This window comes from Rhinatrema bivittatum, chromosome 3 (genome assembly GCF_901001135.1).
Source record: "Rhinatrema bivittatum chromosome 3, aRhiBiv1.1, whole genome shotgun sequence".
Lineage (NCBI taxonomy): Eukaryota > Metazoa > Chordata > Amphibia > Gymnophiona > Rhinatrematidae > Rhinatrema > Rhinatrema bivittatum.
In genome coordinates this window covers 359,264,594-359,289,375 of record NC_042617.1, presented here as the reverse complement: position 1 = coordinate 359,289,375, position 24,782 = coordinate 359,264,594, and the positions used below count along the sequence as shown (strand labels likewise).

The window sequence follows — 24,782 nt, the reverse complement described above, 5'->3', positions numbered from 1 at the left end:
GGTTTTATGTGCATAAATGGCTTTGAAAATTGCCACCTGTGAATTTCAATATCATGTTGTTTCTTCTAAAATGAGAAATTACTACTTAACTGATAATTTCCTTTTCTTTAGGACAGGCAAATGAATCCAGAACAAGTGGGTTATGCACCTCTACCAGCAGTTGGAGACTGAGCAAGCTGAAGTCACAGTACATATACCCCTGCAATGACACCAGTCTACCAGTATTCTCTTCAAAAAAGCAACTGTGGACAGACTAGCAAAAAAACCTGATAAAAAAACAAACAACCATGTCAATACTCAGCCTACTGGCAACACTGAGCTCAGATAAAGTAATAACACTAGGCTAGGGTCTGGTGTAACACTTACCAGTAAGCCCAGTAAAACGTCAGCAATTGGGAGGATCAATATGCAACCATCCAGCAGCCGAGGGAGGGACGCTGGATTCAACTGACAGTCCTAAAGAAAAGGAAATTATCAGGTAAGAAGTAATTTCTCATTTCTTAGTGTCCAGTCAGATGAATTCAGAACAAATGGGATGCACCCAAGCTACTCCCAAATAGGGCGGGAGGCTGCCCGTGGTCATGTCAAAAGCAATCGTGCAAAAGCTGTGTCCTCCCAGGCCTGCATATTGATGATAAAACATGGAAAAGGTGTGTAAGGAGGACCACATTGCAGCTCAGCAAATGTTGATGGGAGACAACAATCTAACTTCTGTCCATGACACTCTCTGAGCCCAAGTGGAATGAGCCCTAACCCGAGTAGGTAACAGCTTCCCAGCATCCACGTATGTAGCCGTGACTACCTCCTTAATCCAGCAAGCGATTGTAGCCCACGAGGCTGGCTCTCCCTGTCTAGGACCTCTGTGAAGGACAAACAGGTGATCAGACTTCCGCAAACCTCAGTAACCTCCAGATACCTCCCACTTCTTCCTGGGGAAAGGTCAGAAAAACTTCATTGGGAGGTTCAGGAGGTTCCACTACCCGAGCCTGCATTTCTTCTGGGTTGTCGGTGATGAAAGGACTCAGACCTATCGAAAGATCAAGTCCTCTGAAAGGATGCTTCTCTGTAAAGCCAAAAACACTGGGATCCTCTAGCACAGGGATGGGCAATTCCAGTCCTCGAGGGCCACAAACCTGTCGAGGTTTTAGGATATCCTAATGAATATGCATGACATAGAGATTTGCATACAACTGAGGCAGAGTGCATGCAAATCTCTCTCATGCATATTCATTAGGATATTTATTTATTTATTTATTTATTTATTTATTTATTTATTTATTTAAGGATTTATATACCGGAGGTTCCTGTATAATATACATATCACCCCGGTTTACAATGAACAGTAACTATCGCTTCAAGTTAGCGGTTTACAATGAACATGGTTAATCCAAATAACAGGAAAATATATATAATAATGTTAACAATTAAGAAGTAATAATAAATAGATAAAATAACAATTAATAAATAAATAAAAATAAATAGATAACTAACAGTAAACATCCATGAAAAATAACAGTAAATAAGATAACAAGTTATGTGAAATATGCTGGGGTAAATGGATGATAAGTGACTGACTTTCTACCTGCTCTTAGCTCTGCGGGAATGCTTGTTTAAATAACCAAGTCTTAAGTTTAATTAGGATATCCTGAAAACCAGGCTGGTTTGTGGCCCTCGAGGACCGGAACTGCCCACCCCTGCTCTAGCATGACCTCTCATGTTAAGGGAGCAGTGTGTCTGCTTATCTTCCTGCAAACGAGGAACCGGAGATTCGCCCCACTTACTGGCTAATTTCTCCAACTCACTGCCAAAGAAAAAGCTATCTGTGAAAGGGCAACTTGGTGAGATTAGCCTTGGAGGTCGCATCGGCTGACCAATTTCTCAACCATAATTGATGCTTGGCCACCACTATGGAAGCCATCCCTCTGGCTGAAGTATCGACCAAATTACAGCCCACATCTGCCAAGAAAGCAGCAGCTGGTTCCATAACTGCCCTGGAATTTACCCCCGAGTCATTGATCTCCTGGGAAAGAAGCAAACAGGAGTGAATTACCAAGGAATGACAAGAAGCGATCTGCAGATTCATTGCCATGGCTTCAAATGCTTGCTTAAGGATAGTCTCAGTCTTTTTATTATGAGCATCCTTCAAAGCCACTCCTCCTTCCACAGGAATATTGGTCCGCTTGGAGAATGTACACACAAGTGCATCTACCTTAGGAAAATGTAAGTGCTCTCTTACCACTGGATCCAGAGGGTACAGGCCTTCCAAAATCCAAACCCCCCTTTGAAATTAGCCTCTGGGGCGCCCCACTCAAGATCAATCATCTCTTGAATGGGTTCCTTCATGGGTAAAAAACCAAGAGGCTTTACGCACGGGAACAAAAATGGGATTTCTCTTTGGCTCAGACACTGACTCTGCCCCAGGGACTCCAAGCATGGTCAAGGTCTGGGAAATCAGAGCTGGCAGTTCATCCCTATGAAAGAACCGCAACATAGTTCTATACGGATCTAACCCGGGGGGGAATTTCACCCTCCTCAAGAGAGGCAGGTTTGGTGTCATCATCCGTGCCATAAGGATCTTTACTGGAGGTACCACTGCCACGATAGGGATGCTCCAACACTTAACCAAAAGTCCAGGCAAGGTTCCCACCCACACCTCTGTCTGAGGGGACAGGGCCGAGGACTGCGCCTGAAGAAAGGATTGCAACCCCTGGAAAGGTAGAGGAACCCAGACCAAGAGGAGCCTGAGGAGTACTCACTGGGCTACCATCCCCTGCTGAGGAACCAGTTAGGAGAGAACCAAATACAGGCACCCCACACCTGAATCGTCTTTACCCAGACCCACATCTGGCTGGGAAGAACTAGGCTTAGTGAAATCAGAGGAAGACCATTCCCCCTGAGCCTCCAAATAGCACTGGCTCAAATCAGTGAGCACTCTAGGCTGAGGTGCCCGAATATGACAAGCAGTGCAAAGAGAAAGACACTTAGGCTTTTTAGGTACAGGTGCCATTATAGCTGACAATGTGCTGAGCGGCGGCTGGAGGCATGTCTAGCTTTTTTTTTTTTTTTTTTTTTTATTACGTGTTCAACTAGGTGCTCAGAAATTAGGCATCCAACACTTAAGTGCAAACACCTAGGCTCTTACCTAAGCAGCCAAAAAGGGTAAACACACAAAAATCTAAAGCGCACAATACCACTTGAGTGCGGGGAAACAGCACTTATCATAGGCACACAGACAAGGCCCAACTGTATGCCCAAAAATGGAGTGCACAACTGGATGCACAGCTAGATGCACATGCCGGATCAACAATCCTGTAGACAGCTGCCTTATTAAGTGCGCAAACAGCCGTTTCGGCCTACCACGTGGCTTGCAACTAAAAGCCTCGAGTGGGGCCTAGCCTAAAGAGGCTGCTCAACCCGCCAACCTGCCCACGTCTCTCGACCTCCCATGGAGCAGGAAGAATGTCGGATTGGCGCACCAAGCACGGAGATTGGGGGGGGAGGAAGCCGTTCCGTCTAAGTCCCTGTAAGTCTCTGTATAATTTTTTTTTTTTATTTAAACTTACCGGAGCTCAGCCTTACCTGGCTTTCTCTGGCTGTGGGGGGAGAGGGCACTTGCCGTCACCACCGCACTCGGCTTCCTGCACCTGCTGCCTTTCAGCTGCTCAAGCAGCAAAGTCCACGCCAACTGAGAATCAGCCAACGCATTTGAAGAATCGTGAAAATCACATCAGGAATTCTCAACCGTGGGAGGGACCATTTAGTATCACCGCAGGACAGCTGGACGAGTATATTCCCTGAATTCTCCTTTTCTTAAAACGAAGCAATCCCCAGTAGGGAGATGCATGTCCACCATCTGCTGGAGACAGAGAATACTGGCGGGCTGATGTCACTGCAGGGGTATATGTACTGTGATGTCAGCTTGCTCAGTCTCCATCTGCTGGTAGAGATGCATAACCCACTTGTTCTGGTTCCCCTAACCGGATGCTAAGAAATGTATTTTTTTCATGCTACATTTTTTCTTACTAGTCCTTACTTTTTCCTTAAATTTTACACATAGTTAATAAATTCAAGGCTCAGTCCTAGAGCTTTACCAATTTGGTAAATGGGACAATGCATAGCAATACAGAGTACAACATTTATCAGCAAGAAGGCCTTTTCACAGGTCTTCATTGTACAGAAAAAAAAACCGATCAAAATAAATATGCAGAAAAAAAATGAATTTTAAAATGAACTGGAAATCTAATTAATTCAGTGTCAACAGAGTACAAAGATTAAAAATTATATATCAAAAGAAGTTCTTTTATTGTCTATACTACAGAGGACTGTTTTGCTCCTACAGTATGAAAGCAAAGATAAAACATTAGAAGGACAAATTGGTTAAGATAGCATACCAAAACTATCTTAAGCAGAAATCTCAAGTGTGTGTAGATATCTACTACAATTCTGAAGTCAAACCTGAATTTAGGCATAGCCAACATAGGCAACTGCCTAAAGCTCCAAATATCAAGATCCCTAGCTGTATAGTCCTGCATATGGGCGCCAAAATCTTAAATCTGGACCCGTCTAATGTTATAGTTAAAAAGGGAGTTGATAGGGAAAGTAAGATGGCCATAATGGACACTGCATTTCAATTCTTTGTATTGTTTTGGAAAGCGGCGGGGGGGGGGGGGGGGGTCGTTTTTAAATCTGGTCCCTTTTTGATGATAGGAACCATCTTCTTTGGTTAGTGGTTCCCTACTGCTTTGTCTCATCATGTTTGCAGAAACTGGATTCCATTTTTGCTTAAAATGTTGCATGAAGACTCCAGTCTACATGACCGAAGCATGAATGACACTACAGATAAAGGAACAGTTTGATTTGGTCTACCACTGCAAGAAATGAGTGAGGGCCAGGTGCTGGCATAACCATTAGGGCCACCTGAATAATCCCCGACTGCCAAAACAAGATATTTTAACAAACAAATGCCCACACTGGAAGAAACAGCTAAAATACAGAAGCCTGTGAGTGAGACCCAGAAACTTGAAGTCTTAGATTATTTAACCTAAACTTTCTTTTCTTAAATCTTTCACAAATAATTACAGACAATTAAGACAGAAAATTGATGGTTTGAATGATTTTGGCTGCTAGACAGCCCTCCTGCCAGCAGAGGTCCTCACAGAGCCATGCTGTCTCCCGCTCTAGCCACCTACTTGATGGTTCCATGATGCAGCAAGACCAGCCCTATTTAGCCCTGCCTGTCCCACAATGCGGTGCGCCTCTTCATCAATTCATGTTGGCTCCTTGCACTGGCACACCTTGCCTTGCTACTGCATGGCCCTTTGGCCTTCTTGCCTCACTTTGTCTTGTCCCACGGCCTTCGGGCCTTCTAGTCTTACTCTGCCTTCCCTTATGGCCTGCTTAGGCCTCCTTGTCTGTTTTTCCCTTGTCTTGTCTTATCTTATATGTAACTTGCTTTGCATTAGTTACTGTTTGCTTGTGTTTTTATATTTTTTGCCCTGTTCTTGTGGTCCTGGCAGTCCTAATCTTGTCCTGTCTAGCCCTAGTCCTGCTTGGTCATTATCCTATCCTGCCCAGTTCTCCCTGTGGCCCCCTGATTCCTGTAGGCCTTCAAGTACCAGCCGTGTCACTAGTTCTAGGCCTTGCCTCCTGTTCCAGCCCTTGTCTCTAGCCCCTGCCTGAATCAGGTGCCAGTTCTAGTCTTCAATCCAAGGCCTTGCCTCCCATTCCTGCCCTTACTTTCAGTTCCTGCCTGTCCCCAGCTCCTGCCTCATTCCCCTGTGCTGCCTTTGCCTTGCCTTCCCTATCAGCCTTCCTTGGACTGATCTGGTTGCTGACTCAGACTTTTTCTGGCCTTGACCTTGCTTGTTCACTGCCTACCTTGATCTCCTGCTTAGACACTGACTTCATCTGAATACTGCCTTCCCTGACCTCAGCCGGCCATGTAATCCTCCAGGAAAGCCCTGCCAGACATCAGAACCTGTAGGCTCAACCCAAGGGGGAGGTGTTGGTCATGTGGAAGCCCCTGTCCGCTTCTGTCCAAGTGTCCAGCCCTGCTCCTATTTGGGGAATCCTCCATGCAGCTAATTCCTTCGTGACATTTAGATCATTTTGCATTATGTCTATTCCCTCGGGTGTGTCTACTTTGTGGCAGATCTTAGTGTCACCCGCACAAATACAAACTTTTCCTTCTAACTCTTCTACAATATCACTCACAAAGATATTAAACAAAACCATCCCCAGGACCAATCACTTTCCTAAAAGTGAATTCCATATACCACCACCGTAACTCAACCAATTTCTAAACCAGTTCGCCACTTTGGAATCTACCCTCAAGCTGCTCAGTATATTCAACAGTTTTCTATGTGGAACAGTATCCAAAGCTTTGCTGAATTCCAACAAAACCATATCCAACACATACCTTCATTCTAATTCTCTAATCACCCAACTGAAAAAAATCAACTATGTTTGACACAGTCCGCCTCTGGTAAAACCATGCTGCCGAGGATCCTGCAATACACTGGATTGTAGGTAGAAAAAGAAACAGAAATGTGATAGCAAAGAAAGACCATGTAGCCTATCTAATCTGCCCAACCAATTTAGCTTTACAATTCCCATCACTCCATTAGAGATCCTTTGTGTTTATCCCATGCTTTCTACAATTCAGATGCTGTTTTTGTTGCCACCATCTCCACTGGGAAGCTGTTCCATGCATCCACTACCATCTCTGTAAAGAAATATTTCTTAAGACTACCTTTTCACCCTCATCAAATGACTCATCATTCTAGAGTCTCATTTCCTTTGAAAGAGGCTTACCTCCTGTGCATGGATACCTTGGAGGCATTTAAAGATCTCTATCATATCTCCTCTATCTCACCTTTCTTCTAAGGTATACATGTTTAGATTTTTAAGTCTATCCCCATATGCTTTAAAATGAAAACCACTGGACAGACTCCAACTGGTTTATGTCCTGTTCATGGCCTAAAAAAGCTCCTCCATCTTATCCAGATGGGCACAACAGCCTTTTAGGGTCATTTGATCACAAAAACGATATCCCCGGACGTCATGAAATGCCCCCAGACAAAGAATGTAAACCTCATGTGGATTAGTGAGAGATATGGTCCACGGGCAGTGGGGGCATCGGTGAAAACCAGACACCACCATAAAAAGGCCAGCGAGCAGTCGATGACTGGCAGCCACCAACAAGCGACACACTGGCAATTAACCACAAGAAGGGAAACTTACCATGCCGCCTAAGGTCACCGACCAGGAAGAGGAGGGACCCGGTGCAGAAAAAGTCAATAACCGACCAGGAAAGACATGTGAAAAGAGCAGAACTCCATGACCGTGAGGCAGATGGTTCACGGAAAAAGGGAGAATGAAGAGTGACCCCATATGGACGCGTGGATAGTGGCATGCTGGGCATGCTCAGTGTGCTCACTTTGACAAAGATTTTCCATGCTGGGGTCCATCTGATAATGTCACCCATGTGTGAGGATTACCATTCTGCTTGCCTAGAAGAATCATCAACTCATTAACAGGGAGACTTATACTAACCAAAAGAATTTTTGTCTTTTGAATGTTCAAAAGAAGCCCTCTGCTATTCAACCAACTTTTAAGTTCTAAACAATTCTGAAATAGCATACAAGGAACCATCTATATCACAGGGAATATACAGCTGAATATCGTCCACATACATATAATACTGAACTTCAGAGAATCAATCACAGTACTCAGGGATGTCATATAAATATTAAACGGTACTGGGGAGAGCACAGACCCCCTATGGTACTTTCTCCTATAATGGATTTCCATGCAGACTGCATTGAACCCTTTTGGATCACTATTTCCTTTCACCCAAAAATGAACTGAACAACTCTAATACAACTCTCACAATGCCAAGTCATGCCAACTGAGAAATCGATCCCTTATGAGTCACCATGTCAAATGCAGATGCAATATCCAAATGCACTATTAAGCCTGACAACCCTTAATCCAATCTCTGATACAGCATATCTGTTAAAGATAACAAAAGATGTTCCGTATTATGGGCTTTATGAAATCCAAACTGATTTTTAACTAAAATTAAATTATCTTTCACATACTCTTCAGGTTGTACTAGGACAACTTTTCAATTATCTTGGACAAAGTTGAAAGTTGCGAGATTGGTCGATAATTATTTAACCCCTGTAAGGATACCTTTTCATCTTTTATTAATGGTCTAACCATAGCTTCTTTTAATTGGCTTGGAAGATAGTTAATACCTCATTAGTAGAAAGCCATTATCCTCAAAATTTCAAAAGTTTCTGATTGCAGATTTTTTATAATAGAAAAAGGACAAAAATTGAGATAAGCAGAAGATGACTTCACATTACCTATAACAGCTGTAAGCTCCCTTTCCGATATTTCCCTAAAAAACATTTAACTGGCAATTGTTCTTCTAAACCATTACATTACAAAACCAGCTCTGTCCATACAATCCAATATGCCATACTGTGCACTCAGTGCTAAATTAGTTTTATTGTTTATTTCACTTATATTCTGCTTTCCATTATACTTCAAAGTAGATTACATTCAGGTACTCTAGGTATTTCCCTATCTCCAGAGTCTCTGCAGGAGTGGAGGTAAATTTTCTGGATGTTTTAAAGTGAGAATCGGGGCTCTTGTTTGCAGCCAATGACTCTTTGAGAAAACTCTTTTCTTAGTGCAGAGAAATAGAGATAGATGTGGCAAGCTCTAAGCATCCAGGTCTGCCTTATGACTAAGGCAACACAGTTACATGGAATAAAAAACACTGTTACAGATGTTTTAATTCACAACAAATGATAAAATTTCAAATACATTTAATTGCCTCTTAAAATAATTTAAGGATATTGGTTCTGTGCCTAGGAAGAATATATATACATATATATATACTTTCCTTATATAAATATAAGGAAAGTAGTCTATGGGATGGCTGGGAGACAGCTTGAGTGGGAGGAAGCTAAGCAGCAAGGCCTTTCAGACCCAGACTAAATTGAGCGGTGCAACCCCAACACTCTTTTTCAAAGTGGAGCACCCAGAAGCGAGTGCCATCCTTATTTCCCTTTTAAAGACATGAAAGTTTGCACGCATAGACTGTTTCTATTGCACCTAGGTACCCCCTTCCTTTTTTGAAGGCTTTAAAACAAAGTTTGTAACATTTCTCAGGCATATGATCTGTCCTTGGTGCACTACAAAACAATATGAAAGCAGAAAATTGCCACATACTGCCCTGGAGCAGATCCTATCCATGCATCATCCTTCCAGTAACAGGCTGTAAAAGCAAGCTTTGGGTGACGGGGAGGGGAACACAATTTCCCTTGTAAAATAAAAGTTATATTTAAATACGCCTCCAAAGACCTCTTTTTTTTATAAAGGGAAAAGGGATCCTGACAGCTCTAGAACCACAGTAATATCTAGAACACTGGTTTCTAGAGCATAATTGCAATAATAATGTTGGTGACGGAGGCAACTGGATTCTTTGCACACTGAAATACCCTTCATAGCACAAACATAAGAATTATTCACAAATAATATCACTGTACATAAGAGGCCAAATCAGTCCTCCTGTATGTTTACAGTAATGTAAGATTTCTTTAGATTCACAATTTATTCCAACACTAATGTTCAGTCATTGAAGTTGGCATCATGCAATATTTTCTTCCACAGGTATCTTCATTCACCAAATGTGTGAGATAAGGTTGGAGTTCCAACGTCAATATACAACCAGATTCTCCTCTTTGTTTTTGGTTTGTTTGGCTGGTTTTTATTTTCTTTTGTTTTGTTTTTTAACCTCGCTCAAGTGTGTGAGTCATGAACTAGAAACTGTGAATTGTGCCTTCTTGGCCTTTTGGCTGAAAACCTGTGTAAGATGGAAGATAATTCTTTGCCACTCAGTTTCACAGGGGTCACAAAACTGTTTACAACCAGGCCAAACATGGAGGATTAAACCACCCAGTTAAAAAAAAAAACACTAAACACTAAACAAAAACAAACATATTTGCAGAGTAATAAAATAAGCCATCTATGTTTGGCTTAAACAGTGCAATGATACTAAAAGTTTTGTTTCATGGCTATTGAGATAAAGAAAATAACAAAATGCACTTACACTGAATTTAATGATGTCATAAATCAAGTACCGCGGTACGACCTGCCCATTTACCTTGTCAACAATCATTTCCTTAAAAAAGAAAAAACAGAGAAAAAAATAACAATTACCTTTTAATTTGTACCTACAAGAAGTATTTAATTTACTTATTTCAAGGATTTTTTACTCGTAACTCCTACCAGAGTACTCAGAATGAGGTACAAGATGGTTGCACAATTTCCATACATAAATCATAAATAAGCATGGTATATAATACAATACTAAAATACGTATAATATATAAGGCATAACACAAGGTACATAATATAGATACATCACAAATTTATAAATACAGAAAAAATAAAAAATAAAGCCAAGAGAGTGGTAAAAGAGGTCATGAGGTCCAGTTTTAGCATCCATTGGAATGGCCATGAGAACGTGCAGAGATGAGAGGAGGCTGGTTGGCTAAGCAGGGTGGGCTGGGTGGGAGCTCTATCTTATGGCAGAACATCAGTAGCTCAGTGGGTAGTCTGACTTCTGTCAGGAAGGCATTCCACAGTCAAGGGATAAAGGAGGAGAAGACATACTTCAGGCCAGCCTGGAGTCTTTACAAGCATTGAGTTGTAGGGGTGCTGTTATTAAGGTAAGAATATCATTCATATCAAAGCATTTCTCTGGAAAAATGCAAATAGCAGGCATCATATTAACAGCAATGTGATGGGCCACTGAGCTGTTTCTGATGGCTGCAACTTCAACCTTCAGACTACAATATATATGTCTAGCTCCACCCTATTAAAAAAATACTTACACATGTGCACACGGGTTATAACCTACCACCACTATACTATCTTTGGAAGAAGAAGAGGTAATGATCTACAGGGTTACTTGTGAATTGCAGAAGGTGATCTGATCAAACCATTTTCTCTTTAAAAAAAAAAAAAAGTTATACCCAAAACATATGGCAAAATGTAGCACCATTACTGCTTTAATTAAACAACGAAAGAAAGAGAAAGCAATATGAATGCAAAGATTTTCTAGTACTTTTCAAATTCGATCCTAGTGAAAATGTCACCTTTATTGGATCAAGGTAATTTTCAACAGGATAGAAGTCAGGCCCAGGCTACACCATCTCCCCGAAACCTCACGCCATGCAAATTTAGATCCGAACAGTGTATATTCATGGAAAGTCCATACTTCCAAATCAGCAGATTAAACAAGCTTCTGAACACTTTTTTTTCCCACATATTCTCGATTCTGCTCCCACCAGCTCCACTATAACAATCATTTACCCCTCCTGTTTCACAACTTTCTTTCCTCTTAAAAATGTTTTTCTTTTGTGCACTATTTATAACTTTGAGGTATCTGAATGTCTGTATGGTATCACACTCTCCTGTACGGTATACATGCTTAAGGCCTCAAAGTACATATCAAAATACCCTAGCTAGCTGCTGACCCAGTAGCTCAGCGCAGCAAACCTGGATTCATTTTTAAGGCCATGTTTCCCTTGGGCCAGCCAGGAATGCTGCACAAGCAGTTCTAACAGATCCTGGGAGCAGGGAGTCTCAGTCATTGCACCAAGGCGACACCTAGTGACTAGATTTAGCACCTATGACTTCAGAGTTCCACAAGGAGCCCTGGGGCGCAGCCCCCAGTCGAAAACCTATTACTGCAATGACTGCACTGACGGGCCGATACAGTAAAAATCGCGATACAGTAAATACATTTATTAAAATTAGGCCCAGCGGTAAAAAGAGGCACTAGGGACACTAGCGCGTCCCTAGCACCTCTTTTCGGACAGGAGCGGCGGCTGTCAGCTGGTTTGACAGCTGATGCTCAATTTTGCCGGCATCGGTTCTCGAGCCCACTGACAGCCACGGGTTCGGAAACTGGACGCCGGCAAAATTGAGCATCCGGTTTTCAACCCGCGAGCCACAGGACTATTTCAAATTTTTATTTTTTTTTAACTTTTTTAAACTTTCGGGACCTCAGACTTAATATCGCCATCATATTAAGTTGGAGGGTGCACAGAAAAGCAATTTTTACTGCTTTTCTGTGCACTTTCCCGGTGCCCGGAGAAATTAGCGCCTACCTTTGGGTAGGCGCTAATTTCTGAAAGTAAAATGTGTGGCTTGGCTACACATTTTACTTACTGAATCACGCGGGAATACCTAATAGGGCCATCAACATGCATTTGCATGTTGCGGGCGCTATTAGGTTTGGGGGGGTTGAACGCACGGTTTGGACGCACTATTACCCCTTACTGAATAAGGGGTAAAGCTAGCGCGTCGAAAACGCACGGCCAAATACCGGCTAATGGTGCGCTCCGTCGGAGCGCACTGTACTGTATCGGCCTGAAAGTAAGTTAGGAGGAATTATCAAATAGGAGAAAATTCCCCAGGTAGTTGCCAATGAAAGCTCATAGCACCAGATCCCAGCCCATGTTTTTTTAGATTGAAGTTCAAACAAACAAGAAGAAATTGCTAGGCCCCAAAATCAAAAATCCTCTAGCCATTCATGGATAAACATGGTTTAATAAGGAAGAGGCAACATGGATTTAGCAAAGGGAGGTCATACCTTACTAACAGGTCGATACAGTAAAGTGTGCTCCGTCAGAGCGCACTGTCAGCCTGCTCTGGACGCGTGTTTTCCCTTACCCCTTATTCAGTAAGGGGAGGAAAACACGCGGCCCACCCGCGGCACCTAATAGCGCCCTCAACATGCAAATGCATGTTGATGGCCCTATTAGGTATGCACACGCGATTCAGTAAGTAAAATGTGCAACCAAGCCGCACATTTTACTCTAAGAAATTAGCGCCGACCTTTGGGTCGGCGCTAATTTCTGTCGGGCCGAAAACCGGACGCTCAATTTTGCCGGCGTCCGGTTTCCGAGCCCGTGGCTGTCAGCGGGCTCGAGAACCGTCGCCGGCAAAATTGAGCGTCGCTGTCAAACCCGCTGACAGCCGCCACTCCAGGCCAAAAGGAGGCGCTAGGGACGCGCTAGTGTCCCTAGCGCCTCCTTTCCCTCGTTTGCACCGCGTCGCCTAATTTGCATACTGGATCGCTCGCACCGGCCAAGGGCCGGTGCGTGCGCCGGGAGAGCCGGCGTTCGTCCGCTCTCCCGCGGTTTTACAGTATCGGGCTGTAATTTATTAGAATTCTTTTAAGATCTAAACAAGCATGTTGACAAAGGTGAGCCCATCAACACAGTGTATTTGTATTGTCAGAAAGCATTTGATAAATTTGCTCACGAGAGACTTCTCAGGAAACTAAAAAGTCATGGGATAGAAGATAAGATCTTACTGTGGATAAAACTGGTGAAAAATTAGTTTTCTAAATGATCAGTTTTTCCCAATGGAAGGAGGTAAATAATGGAAAGCTTCAGGGATATGTATTGGGACTGGTGTTAATTTATTCATTAATGTTCTGGAAAATGGAGAAATAAACGAGGCAATTAAATTTGCAGTTGACCCAAAATTATTCAGAGAGGTTGTGTGAAGAACTGCAGAATGACCATGCCAGACTAGAGTAGAAAACATCTAAATGGCAAATGAAATTTAATGTGGACAAGTGCAAAGTGAAAAATAATCTTAACTATAGTTACACGATGCTGGGTTCTGTTTTAGAGATCACCATCCAGGAAAAATATCTTGCTGTTGTGGACAATACTTCAAATCCTCAGCTTGGTGTGCTGCAGTACTCAATACAGCAAACAGAACATTAGGAATTATTTGTAAAGGAATGGAGAACAAACTGAGAATATCATACTGTCTCTGTATAGATCTATGATATGATCACATCTTGAGTACTGTGTTCAGTACTCACTGTGTTCAGTACTCACAAAAAACATATATAGCAGAGCTAGAAAGATACAGAGAAGGGCAACAAAAATGATAAAGGAATGGAATGACTTCCTTATGAAGAAAAGCTAAACAGGCTAGGGCTCATTAGATATGAAAGAGGGAATATGAAAGAGGTTTCTAAAATTATCAGTGGAGTGGGAAAGGTAAATATGGAATGATTATTCCTTCAGAAATTACAAGGACTAGAAGAAATTCCATGAAACTAATAAGTAGCAGATTCAAAACAAATGGTTGAACGTATTGTTTTCATTCAACACACAATTAAGCTATGGAAATTGTTGTGGAGGATATGGTCAAGGCAAACAGCATAACTAAGTTTAAAAGGGGTTTCAAACAAGTCCCTGAAGGAAAAGTTCATAAACAGTTATTAGCCAGGTAAACTTGGGAAAGTCACCACTTATTGATGGGAGAGGCCAACAAGCAATGGATCCACCAGAACGTCCTAGAGATCCAGACTGGCCACTGTCAGAGAGAGGAAGCTGGGCTTGATGGACCCTTGCTCTGACCCAGCAAGGTGATTATGTTCTTATACAGGTGTTTATTCTTACCAGGATCTGTTTCAGTATAGTAATATATTGCATATAGATGGGAAAAAAAAACTGTGAGCTTCAACACAATCATAAACTCCACTTACAACAGGAGTTTACTGAATTCAAATCAAAGAAAATGTCTATGAATTCCAACTGGGATCACATGATGGGATGAGACTTTGGTATTCCCTTTCCTCTAGATTAATTAAAGAAATATCAAAATCCCATCTGAGATGTCACCCCAATTGGAATTCATCGATATGATACAAGCAGGGCAGACCTTTAGAGTCTACGATCTGTGCGGACCCACAGCTCATCATACCCGCAGGGACGCCTGCCCCAACGGTGCTTTTGGTCCTTGCAGGTCCATGAGTTTTAATGCACCAGTACTAGCAGCTGCTTAAGTTACATCTTCCCAGTCTTGGCCCTGTACCATTGCCAATTCCATTCACCATCCCCACCCCACCATGATCCGCCCTCCTATAGCAGGAGAAAAGTAACAGCGGTGTTTATTATCTGCTATTACTTGCTTCCTCCTCTGCTAGCTTACTATTTTTTGACTACATTAATTAACTTTTTGAAAATAAACTTTCTGCCAAAGCAGTGTACAATGTTATTTAGCTCAGAGTTACAACCTACTGATAAATCTATGACACTTGGTGAACAGAAGGTTAATAGGCACAGCTAAAAAGACCAGTTATATTGGATGATTTACACACATCTGCAGACATTGATAAAAATAAATGGACATGAAAGACTACAGTTGTGTGTAAACATTTAAGCACTCTGATCAAATTGTATGTTTCAATGAACAGAAGCTGAGACAATCTCTACAAGGTAAGGTGAACATGACATCTTTATGCAATTTTTAAAGCAAAATTACTATGTAATTACTGAATTTAGTAGACTGAAAATAATAAATAATAAAACAGTGAATATGGCATGTGTAAAAGTTTAGATACCCTTCCAGCTGATTTATTACCTACTCTGACCCTTCTAACCTCTCAGTCTATGCCTGTTGTTCACTCTACTTTCAGCAACCATGAGCTCACCAAAGCAGCAGTCTGAGCATTTGAAAATGAAGATAATGTAATTTGTGCTTAGAAAATGGATATACGGTAAATAATCTCTAAATGCTTACAGCTAACAATTTCAACTGTGAGAAACATTAAGAAATAACGGGAAGGAGCCATTGTCATTTACATGGGGCGCCATTATCCCTAAAGCCAACCCTAAGCAAGGCCAATGATCTCAATTAAAAAGTCTATGCCAACATGACTTCAAGAAAGTAATTCAGAATCAGTCACTACCGTCTCACTTTCTTACTTGCCTTCCTCATTCCAAATTTGCTTATCTTCCTGCTATTCTCCAAGTCGGTTTCCCATCCTCTCACCCTTGTCTTTCACAAAAAACTGTGAGGAAAGAACTGCAGCTTCACAGTTAAATAAGCACTTTTTTCCCCCTCAGGGATGGCTTTTCCAAATATGTTTGTTTTGTTGCATATTGTGGCAGAAATAAATTTTTGTTTTTAAACCATGGTATGCTGCCCTTTTCTCTTAACATCTCTCTCTCTCTCTCTCATTACATCTCATATTCTTAGCATCAAAATGTGCCGAAGAGAGTTTTCTTTTCAAGCTCTTAAATTTGTCACATGCAGCAGCAGCAATATAATGAGGTGTGCCTGAAAGTTTTTGATCAAGCTGAGGGAACTTAAGAAAGCTGGTATTATTTTTGTATCTTTCTATCACATTTTACTTATCTCACAGTACCCCCACTTGTTAATTAATAATCTCCATACAGGAGGAATATAAAATAGTCGCTTGGTACTGATACTTCTTCAAGCAAAGTCATTCTTGTATTTCAACCTAATATTCTGTTGTCAAATTTACGGAAACATCACATATGATTACAACTTCATTTCTTGCATTCTATCTGGGTCGGGATCCCAATGATTTTCTGTACTGGGATGCTATAATGGATGACCTTTGATATCACATCATACTCTTTTGTATACAGGAATTATCTGGTTGCTGCACCTAATAGGGCACAAACAACTCTGGCGGGCTTCAAAACGGCAGACTACAATTAGAGTGTGCCTCCCTTGGTTTTGGAAAGGAAGATTTTAATTTTAAGATGGCGCTACTACTGTATGATCTTTTATCCCATCTGTTATTACCAAAGACCATGAGGAAGACCTTCAAAGGCTAACTAGGAATTGTGTTTAATAGTGTGGTGGTTTGATTTAAGAGAGTTGCAAAGATTTCTTTCTGACATGCTGCCTGGGCTGCTGCTGCTGAGGGCAGAAAAGAAGCAAATGGTCCATCCAGCCTGCCCAGCAAGCTTATGCCAGTATATGCTGCACTGTGCCAGTACCCACTGCACTGTGTAGGTTACACCCATCCTTATCAGTTTACCAGACCGTAAAAGTCAGAACCCATGGATGCTGTTTGAATCCAATTTCCCTTAACCATTGCCATGAAAGCAATGTTGGAGTTGCATCAAAAGTATCAGGCTTAGTGATAAAGGGTAGCAAGTACTGCAACAGCTAGTTACCCCAATATTTATTTGTTCCCCAAACCATAAAAGGTAGGCCCTTGTTAGCTGCTGTCTGAATCCAAGTCCCCTTTTCTCACACACTGCCATTGAAACAGAGAGCAATGATGGAGTTGCATTAAGCCTCGATACTGTTATTTGTTAAGGGTAGCAACTGCCACTCCAGCAGGTTACCCCCAGTTACACTCATGCACTCTTTTGTTTATTTCTAACCTCTAGCCTTTAGGGATCCATAGTGTTTATCCCATGCCCCTTTGAATTCCTGGACTGTTTTCATCTTCATCACCTCTTCCAGAAGGGCATTCACCACCCTCTCCATAAAGAAATATTTCCTGACATTGGTTCTGAGTCATCCTCCCTGGAGTTTCATTTTATGACTCTAATTCTACTAATTTCTTTCCAACGGAAAAGGTTTGACGATTGTGCATCATTAAAACCTTTCAGATATCTGATGGTCTGATTCATATCTCCCCTGCACCTCCTTTGTTCAAGGGTGTACATATTCAGATCCTTCAGCCTCTCCTTATAAGTCTTCCAATGCTGACCCGTCATCATTTTGGTTGCTCTTCTTTGGACTGCCTCTATCCTGAATTTATCCTTTTTGAGATACGGGCACCAGTACTGAATGCAGTAATCCAGGAGAGGTCTCACTAAAGACCTGTACAAGGGCATTATCATCTCTTTTTTTCTGACTGATTATTCCTCTCTCTATGCAGCTCAGCAATCTTCTGGCTTTAGCTATCGCATTGTCACATTGCTTTGCCATCTTCAGATCATCAGACAGTATCACCCCAAAATCCCTCTCCCAGTCCGTGCTCATTACTCTTTCATTGCCCATCATGTAAAGGTCTTTTGGATTGCCGCTCCCCAGATGAATAACTCTGCACGTCTTGGCACTGAATCCCAGCTGCCACATCTTTGACCACTCCAATTTTTCTTAAATCACTTTTCATTCTCTATACTCCTTTAGACATGTCCACTCTGTTGCAGATCGTAGTATCATCCACAAATAGACAAACTTTACCTTCTATCCCTTCCGCCAGGTTTTTCACAAAGATACTGAACAGAATCAGTCCCAAAACCGATCCCTCTAGCACTCTACTTAACACCATTCTTTCTTCAGAGAAGGTTCCATTTACAATTACACACTGTCTCCTTTCAATCAACCAGTTTGCAATCCACGCTACTACCTTGGCTCTCACTCCCAAGCTTCTCATTTTGTTCATGAGTCTTCTAAGTGGGACCATATCAAAAGCTTTACTAAAATCTAAGTAAATCTCATCAAGTGCTCTTCCCTGATCCAATACTCTAGTCACCCAATCAAAAAAAACTCAATCAGATTTGTCTGACAGGACTTTCCCCTGGTGAAAACATGCTGCCTCGGATCGAGCAACCCACCGGATTGTAGATAAGTCACTATCCTTTTCTTCAGCAGAGTCTCCATGAATTTTCCCACCACCGAGGTGAGGCTATAGTTTCCAGCCTCCTCTCTGCTTCCACTGTTGTGAAACGGAATCACCACCACTCTTCAATCTTGCAGCACCACTCTCGTTTCCAGAGATCTGTTGAACAGATCCTTCAGTGGATCCACCAGCACATCTCTGAGCTCCCTCAGTATCCTGGGATGTTCCTTATCTGATCCCACGACCTTGTCCACTTTCAGTTTTCCTAGCTCTTCCCATACATTCTCTTATGTAAACGGAGTTTCGTCTACTCCACCCCCATCCACAATCTTGTTAACTATCAACAGTCCTTCTCCAGGGTCTTCATTAGTTAACACCGAACTGAAGTATGTGTTTAATATTTTGGCTATTTCTTCATCTCTCCCCACACATTGATATTTGTTACCTTTCAATTTCACTATACCACTTCGGACCTTTCTCCTTTCTCTGATATATCTGAAAAATGTTTTGTCACCTCTCTTTACCTTTTTGGCAATCCTTTCTTTCGACTGATATTTAGCTTTCTTGATTTCTTTCTTCGTCTCCCTCAGTTTCACCAGATATTCTTCCCTATGTTCCTCATTTTGGGATCTTTTATATTTCTTGAACGCTGTTCTTTTTGCTTTTATTTTATCAGCCACCTTCTTTGAGAACCAGATTGGTTTCTTATTTCTCTTATTTCTGTTTACTTTTCTGACATATAGATTTGTTGCCTTTGCAATTGCACCTTTTAGTTTGGCCTACTGATTTTCCACCTTTCTCATTTTTCCCAGTCTTCTAGTTCTACCTCCAGCTATGTCCCCATTTCAACAAAGTCCATATTTTTGAAATCCAAAACCCTATTCTGTGGCTGATACTTGACCTGCTTGTCCACAGAGAAAGTAATATTTTAGCCCTGCTTAACAGAAAATTGTGCCCATGTTTCATAAAATATTTATAAAGAAAGCACAGCAGTTAACAGATACCTTGTATAAAATCATTAACCTTATCAGTCATTGACTAATTTTCATGAACCCTTTTTAACAGTTATGTTTGCAAGTGTGTCAACTATAAAATTAACATCAAACGGGAACCGGCAACAAACAATCTTCACAAACACTCTTCCATCAAGACAAAGGTATTTTTTAAGGGTTATTTTAAATCAAAATTGCAATTAAAAAAATGAATTTGAAAGATGCCGCATCAGCAAGCCTGACAACATGTTCTAAAGTATGCACTAGAACGTTTCGGACTGATAATCATTTGCGGCTAGATGACAAATCGCGGCTAGATGACAATTTTTAAACAGCTTCTCGCTTGATGAATTTTATAAGTATTTATAAGCTGTGTCCCATAAAATTGTAGTCTAAACCCGCCTGACAATGGCCGGTGTTTCGCTACATTGCCACGTAGCTTCTTCAGGGGTGAATTGAATAAATCAAGTCTCCGTAAATATTAAAGAAACCAAATGTCAAAGGTGGGACAATTGTCAAACAAAATTATTACTTAGCTTTTGTGTTGATGGAGAGCAGGACCTTCATAAAGTGGACACCAAGTCTCAAACAAATTCGCGGGAAACAGGACAGAGACAGCTTACAATCAGATGTCAAAATTAAATAGCCCGCGCCTGGATGACGTGATGACGTATTGGGTGCCATAATAAGAGCAGATAAACAACTATAATTGTACTTTAAAGGAAAACATGTAGATCAAGAGATGTATTAAGTCCAGATGGATGTAACGTGTCCAGTCTGTGAATCCACTGCTGTTCTGCTTGCAACAGTTCGGTATTGAAATCATCGTCGTGCCAAGAAGGAAATAATTGCTCAAGAATGCATGCTTTCAAAGAGTCTAAGGAATGAGATTTTTCAACGTAATGCACTACCAAGGGTGCAGAGAGATGGCTCTTATTTAGGCAGGAACGATGTTCCACAAGACGTGTTTTGAAAGAACATGATGTTTTTCCTATATACCAAAGATTACAGGGGCATTGGATTAAATAAATAATACCAGTAGTTGAACAGTTAGTCTGATGTCTCAATACCCAAGTAAAATTAAGTCTTGTGAAAAAAAACTGCAGATGTGTGAATCATGTGACATACTGAGCACGATCCACATGCTTGATGAGAGCCTATAGTTTCAGTTGTAATAATTTTCTGTTGTGATGAATCTGAGTGAACCAACTGATCCTGTAAATTGGTAGCTCGGGTATATGTAAATCTGGGAGTATCCTAAATTCTTGGTATAATTGAAAAATGTGCCAATTGTTACAGATAATATTTCTAGTTTTTTGACTCATAGATGAAAATGGTAATACACAAGTCAATTTTTCAATGGTGTCAGAAGGGCGTGGGAGGAATAACCATTCTCGATGAGAAAATTTGGCTCGAGTGTTAGCATGTTTGATACAATGTACTGGGTAACCACGGACTTGAAATCGCATACTTAAATCTTTTGCATGTTGTTGATAATCTGTTAAAGATGTACATAAATGTCGAATCCTGAAAAATTAGCTGACTGGAAGATTTTCTTTCAAGCTCTGCGGGTGAGCACTTGTAAAGTGGAGAAAAGTATTGCTGGAAACTGGTATATGGTGGTATAAAAACTGTGTGACATTGGGGGAGAGAGCAGGAGAATGAGGGGGCTGCTGGCCACCTCTCCCCGAGACTCCACGTTGGAAGAAGGGCCTCAACTTGTTGACAGCTGCGGCGAAAGCTGAACGGACTCGCCACTGAAGGAGAGCCCCTGATTCCCTTACCATCCACAGCTGAGGACGTCGCTGCTTATGTCAAAGGGGCGTGGCCACGGCTTTGAAATCAGCCAGTGGCACGCTGTAATCTCGGGGAGAGAGCAGGAGGAGGGGGCCATGGCCACCTCTCCCCGAGACTCCACGTAGGAAGAAGGGCCTCAACTTGTTGACAGCTGCGGCGAAAGCTGAACGGACTCACCGCTGAAGGAGAGCCCCTGATTCCCTTACCATCCACAGCTGAGGACGTCGCTGCTCACGTCGAAGGGGCGTGGCCATGGCTTTGAAATCAGCCGGTGGCGCGGCGCTCGTCTCCGCCGGCGCGTCACCAAAGGGGCGCACAGCTTGGTCCGGCTTAGTCCGGGTGAGTTTGGGAGTTTTGCCAGGAAACTGTCTTTGTTTAAATCTCCTCTTCGTAGATAGGGAAGAAGAGAAAAGCCAAGGCAATCACATCATCACCCGTGCTTCAACATTGCACCGGCCCCATGGATCAACACGTCGTAAGACAGAGGATTGATCCAAATGAGGATGTTATGGGAAGTTTATCGTTTGCTTCCCTTAGTCCAGAAGGAGTTCCTGTTTTACCACTGCAGCCATGTAAGACTCCACCTACTGAACTGGCAACAGAACTGGTAGGACTCAACCCCTTGGAAGTAAGCTTGGTTTCCCGAGCAGAAAGTCAAGAGTCTGAGAAATCTTTACTTAAAGTTATAACTCCAGAACATATTCCAGTTCTTACTGGTAACACTGTTCTGGATGTAAATCCAGACAATGTTACATTATCAGATTTATGGAAAGCTATTTCAAAATTAGATAACAATATTGCTGTTATAAATAGATCCTTGTCAGCTGTTATTAATGTTAATTCTGAAAAGATTAATGAACAGGGGATAAAAGTTTCAAAATGTGAAAAAGATATATTTGAGATGGAGAAAATGCAATTGGTTCAGTCATCACAAAATACATTTATGTGTGATAGCTTAAATATACATAAAGAACTAGAATGAATGGAAAATTTATTGAGATTAAAAAATTTAAGATTGGTAAATTTCCCAACAACACGTCTTTTGTCCCCTTTGAAATGTTTAAAAAGTTTCTTAAGGAAGTGTTAATGTATAAAGATGAAGAATTTCCCAGTTTGTCAAAAATATACTATTTCAGAAAGAAAAGGGATAAGAATATTCCCGGTGATGGCCTGGATACTCCTCCAAGTATAGGAATATCAACCTTCTTGGAGGAGTCTCTGGACATAATTGAGAATAGGGCAACCCTTTTTATTGCCTTTTTATCAGAACAGGACAAGGATAAACTATTCAGAAAGTTTTTTTTGTATAAGGATGTCTCTTTTTGTGGATATAAGATCCAAATATTCCCGGATGTAGCCAGAGCCACCCAAGCAAGAAGGAAAACCTTTTTAGCATTAAAACATCATGTAGTGGCTCTAGGGGCATCTTTCTTTTTAAAATTTCCTTGTTTATGTTATATAAATTATAAGGGGAAAAAATTTGGGTTTACAGATCCAGTTCATTTAGAGACATTCCTACTGGATAAATCTGCAACTGAATTTGAAACATTAGAGGTAAAGGATTCTTGATAAAATAGATTACTCCATTCTCCAATTATGGTTTGTTTTGTCTAATGGTAGTCTCATTAGGATATATGGGACTGCACTAGATATGATTTCTTTAACAAATATGTTAATATTCTCCCCCTGTTATGTAACATGTATTACAGTAAATATTATATTATATTGTTTTAAGTACACAAACTTGCTTTGTACTGTGATACATATTTGTTAGTGGTTTCATGATGTAATCATTGAAAAACTAATAAAGAATACATTTAAAAAAAAACCAAAACTGTGTGACGTCTTCGTAATATTAATATCCAAAAAATGAATTTTGTCACGTTGAACCTATGCGGTGAAATATAAATGAGCATTACGTCCATTAAGCCAATTCAAAAATTGTGACAACGTGTCTGGTGTGTCAGACCACAAAAGAAAAATGTCTATATAGCATTTCCACACCACTATATGCTGAAAAAAAGGGTTATTAGTGTATATCCACTGGTCTTCAAAATTTGCCATGTAAAGATTTGCAAGGTCGGGGGCCATGGTGGCCCCAATCGCGGTGCCACAAACTTTTGGTAAAAAGAGCCTTCGAAAGCGAAAAAAAATTTTGTCAAGGCTAACTTTAATAAAGAATATAAAAAAGAAGAAGGAATTCTCTGGGGGCACGAACGTGATTCAAAATATTTGTAGGCAATCTCCATGGCTTCATCTTGCAGTATATTGGTATATAAAGCTTCAACATCAAGAGTAACCATGATTAATGTAGAAGTGTCGACAGTAATTGATTGCAAAAAATGTAACATGGCTTGGGAATCTCTGATGTATGATTCTTGAATCTGTACATAGGGAGCCAGAAAGTAATCTATGAATTTAGATAATGGTTCCAACAGAGACCCTCTGCTGGACACTATAGGTCTACCAGGTGGATGTGTCAAAGGCTTGTGGATTTTTGGAAGAATGTAAAATACTGGAACTATCGGAAAAGGTTTCTTTAGAAAAGAGGCTTCCTGTGATGTCAAAAAAACAAATTCAACTCCTTTTTGTACGATAAGCTCTATTTCTTTTGATATAGTTTGTGTAGGATCAGTCTTAAGAGGCTGATAAAACTTCCGGTCTTGAAGACGACGTTGTGTTTCTGCTTCGATTCATCGACGTTGTGATTCATCGACGTTGTGTTTCTGCTTCGATTCATCAATACTATTTTGCCCCCTTTATCAGCCAGCTTTATTATCAGATCTTGATTTTGACAAAGGGTCTGTAATGCTTTCACCTCAGAACGTGTCATATTAGAAAAAGAACGTCTGTCAGAAAAAGAGACATAAATCTTGTAAAATTTTTTGATGGAAAGTGGAAATAACAGAGTCAACTGGACCAGGAGGTACCCAAGTGGATTTATTTTTTAATATTGATAAATCAGGACCGCTTGGTTGAGTGATGAAAAAATGTCTGATATATAATTTCCGTACAAACTTGTAAAGTGCCACTTCTAAAGAGAATAAATCTGCTTTAGGTGAAGGGATGAATGTGAGCCCCTTTTCTAGAATATTGGTTTGAACCGGGGTAAGCACAACTGAAGATAGATTTAATATCAAGGATTGTGACGTGTCTGTGATCGGGTCTGTCTGTTGTACTGTGACTCGTCTTGCCAATAGACCCCTCTGGAGCGGGGTAGTCGTCGATTGGCTCGACCTCGACCTAAAAAACGATTATCAGATCCAGTATCTTTCACAGGGAGATTCAGAACGGTTCTGCTTAGAACTTCGTCTCCAGAAGAATCGTCACTTCCTGAATCAAATGTTTTATTCGACTTCAATTTGGCTTTATTACTCATCCAAGGGTAAACATATCCCTGGGTATAATCGCGTTCATCCCTCTGAAATTTATCGTATTTTAATTTTTTAATGTCAGATTTCAATTTCTCAATGGATTCATTGAGTGTGTGCAGGTGCTCAGTGTAAACATTTATTTATTTTTATTTATTTTTAATTTTTATAT

General features: G+C 41.0%; 1 protein-coding gene across 2 annotated transcripts in view; it reads right to left on the bottom strand.

The window, feature by feature from the left end:
• Nucleotides 1-24,782, bottom strand: part of RNGTT (RNA guanylyltransferase and 5'-phosphatase) — a 1,209,919-nt gene that overhangs the window by 752,834 nt on the left and 432,303 nt on the right. Inside the window, exon 10 of one of the 2 annotated variants that reach the window (XM_029595426.1) lies at nucleotides 10,127-10,198. The exons of the other annotated variant lie outside the window; for it this stretch is intronic. Coding sequence (XP_029451286.1) covers nucleotides 10,127-10,198 — 72 coding nt within the window. The remainder of the gene's footprint in view (nucleotides 1-10,126; nucleotides 10,199-24,782) is intronic. 2 annotated transcript variants of the gene reach the window in all.